At 27.2% G+C, this 1,414-nt stretch overlaps 1 protein-coding gene across 1 annotated transcript in view; it reads left to right on the top strand.

Moving 5' to 3' along the window:
• LOC106788988 (pikachurin-like) overlaps positions 1 to 1,414 on the top strand; it is a 29,459-nt gene that overhangs the window by 980 nt on the left and 27,065 nt on the right. The window contains exon 2 of the mRNA XM_014752757.1: positions 989 to 1,322. Coding sequence (XP_014608243.1) covers positions 989 to 1,322 — 334 coding nt within the window. The remainder of the gene's footprint in view (positions 1 to 988; positions 1,323 to 1,414) is intronic.

Genomic DNA, 1,414 nt, shown 5'->3' with positions numbered 1-1,414 from the left:
AATCAATCAATCAATTAATAAATGAATGAATGAATCAATCAATCAATGAGTGAATGAATGAATGATGAATGGATGGATGGATGGATGAATGAATGAATGAATGAATGAATGGATGGAAGAAAATTATGCAAGGAAAAGTATTGTCTATGCTTTTTTTTTTTTTTTTAATAAAGCATAATTAAAATTACAAGAAATAAGAATTTTGAGCCAAGGAAGGTAGAAAAAAATTTACAAGCGTATTGTTTTTGTTGGACGCATATATGCGCTTATAATCTCAAGGAGTTGATTTTAAAAATATCTTGCTAGTCAAAATTGTTGACAAATTTAGGATGGTTTAAGTTTTTTTTTTTTTCAATTAAAAATATATTATTCCTCTTGCAACTTATATTTTTTAAATAAAGAAAATACGTAAGAGAACAATAAAAACATAAATAATTGGAGGAATAGTATACAATACGTTTTATTTGATTTGTGAATAATAACTTAAATCCTAATTTTTTATGTATTTTCCGGAAAATGTTTATAATGACATTTAATTATTACTTGTAAATGTTATACCAATTAACAACAAAATAATAAAATGGATTTAGAATTCACTTTTTAAAATAAACAAAAATAATACAAATTTAAATAAATTAAAGAAATTTTATACAAAATTATACTTTGTAGAATTTCACGTTTAAAGTTTTCTACACAGAACTGAAAACATTACTTAAAAGTTACACAGTGAATTTATTGTAATAAAATTATTTAAACCGTAAAATTTGTTCTTTTCATCTTCATATAACAATTATTAAGATTTTCAGTCGCAATTATTATTTTTCTATTTACAACAAAAATTCAGCCTATAGAGGATTAAAAATTAAATGGAATAAAAAATGAAGTAACGTGAACAGAAAAATTGTGATAAATAAAAAAACAAAAAATATAAAAGTAAAGTTATTTATTAAATGCACAAAAAGAAAACAACAATCATTATTATTTACAGGTACCAAGTTCAACGGGAAAATTAGGAACGAGATCGTGGTCGATAACAAACGAAGAAAATAATATTAATAATAATAATAGTAATACTATAACAAGTACGGAAACAAGTTGCACTTTGGATTGTGGACCCGGGAATTGTTTCGTTGAACCATCACTCGATGAAGACGTACGCATTATACTAGTTGCTGAGAGAAATGGCAGCAGCAACGAGGATGGATCGATGACTATGGATCTCGAGGGCAACAACGTAGCACTTAGGCAACAGAAGGAACCTAACTCCTTCAGGCAGAGGTGTCAATGCCCTCTTGGTAGAGGTGCCGATCGATGTCAGCTTGGTAAACTATGTTTCTTTATTCTTCTCATTCTTCTTTCTTATTACTGCTTTCTTTATACACTGGGTGAGAATAAAAATCTCTAACTAGTTAGC

This window comes from Polistes canadensis, unplaced genomic scaffold (assembly GCF_001313835.1).
Source record: "Polistes canadensis isolate GaletaPanama2010 unplaced genomic scaffold, ASM131383v1 scaffold_160, whole genome shotgun sequence".
Taxonomy (NCBI): Eukaryota; Metazoa; Arthropoda; class Insecta; order Hymenoptera; family Vespidae; genus Polistes; species Polistes canadensis.
Note: the sequence above shows the minus strand (reverse complement) of the source record. Positions and strands in the feature narration are given on the sequence as shown.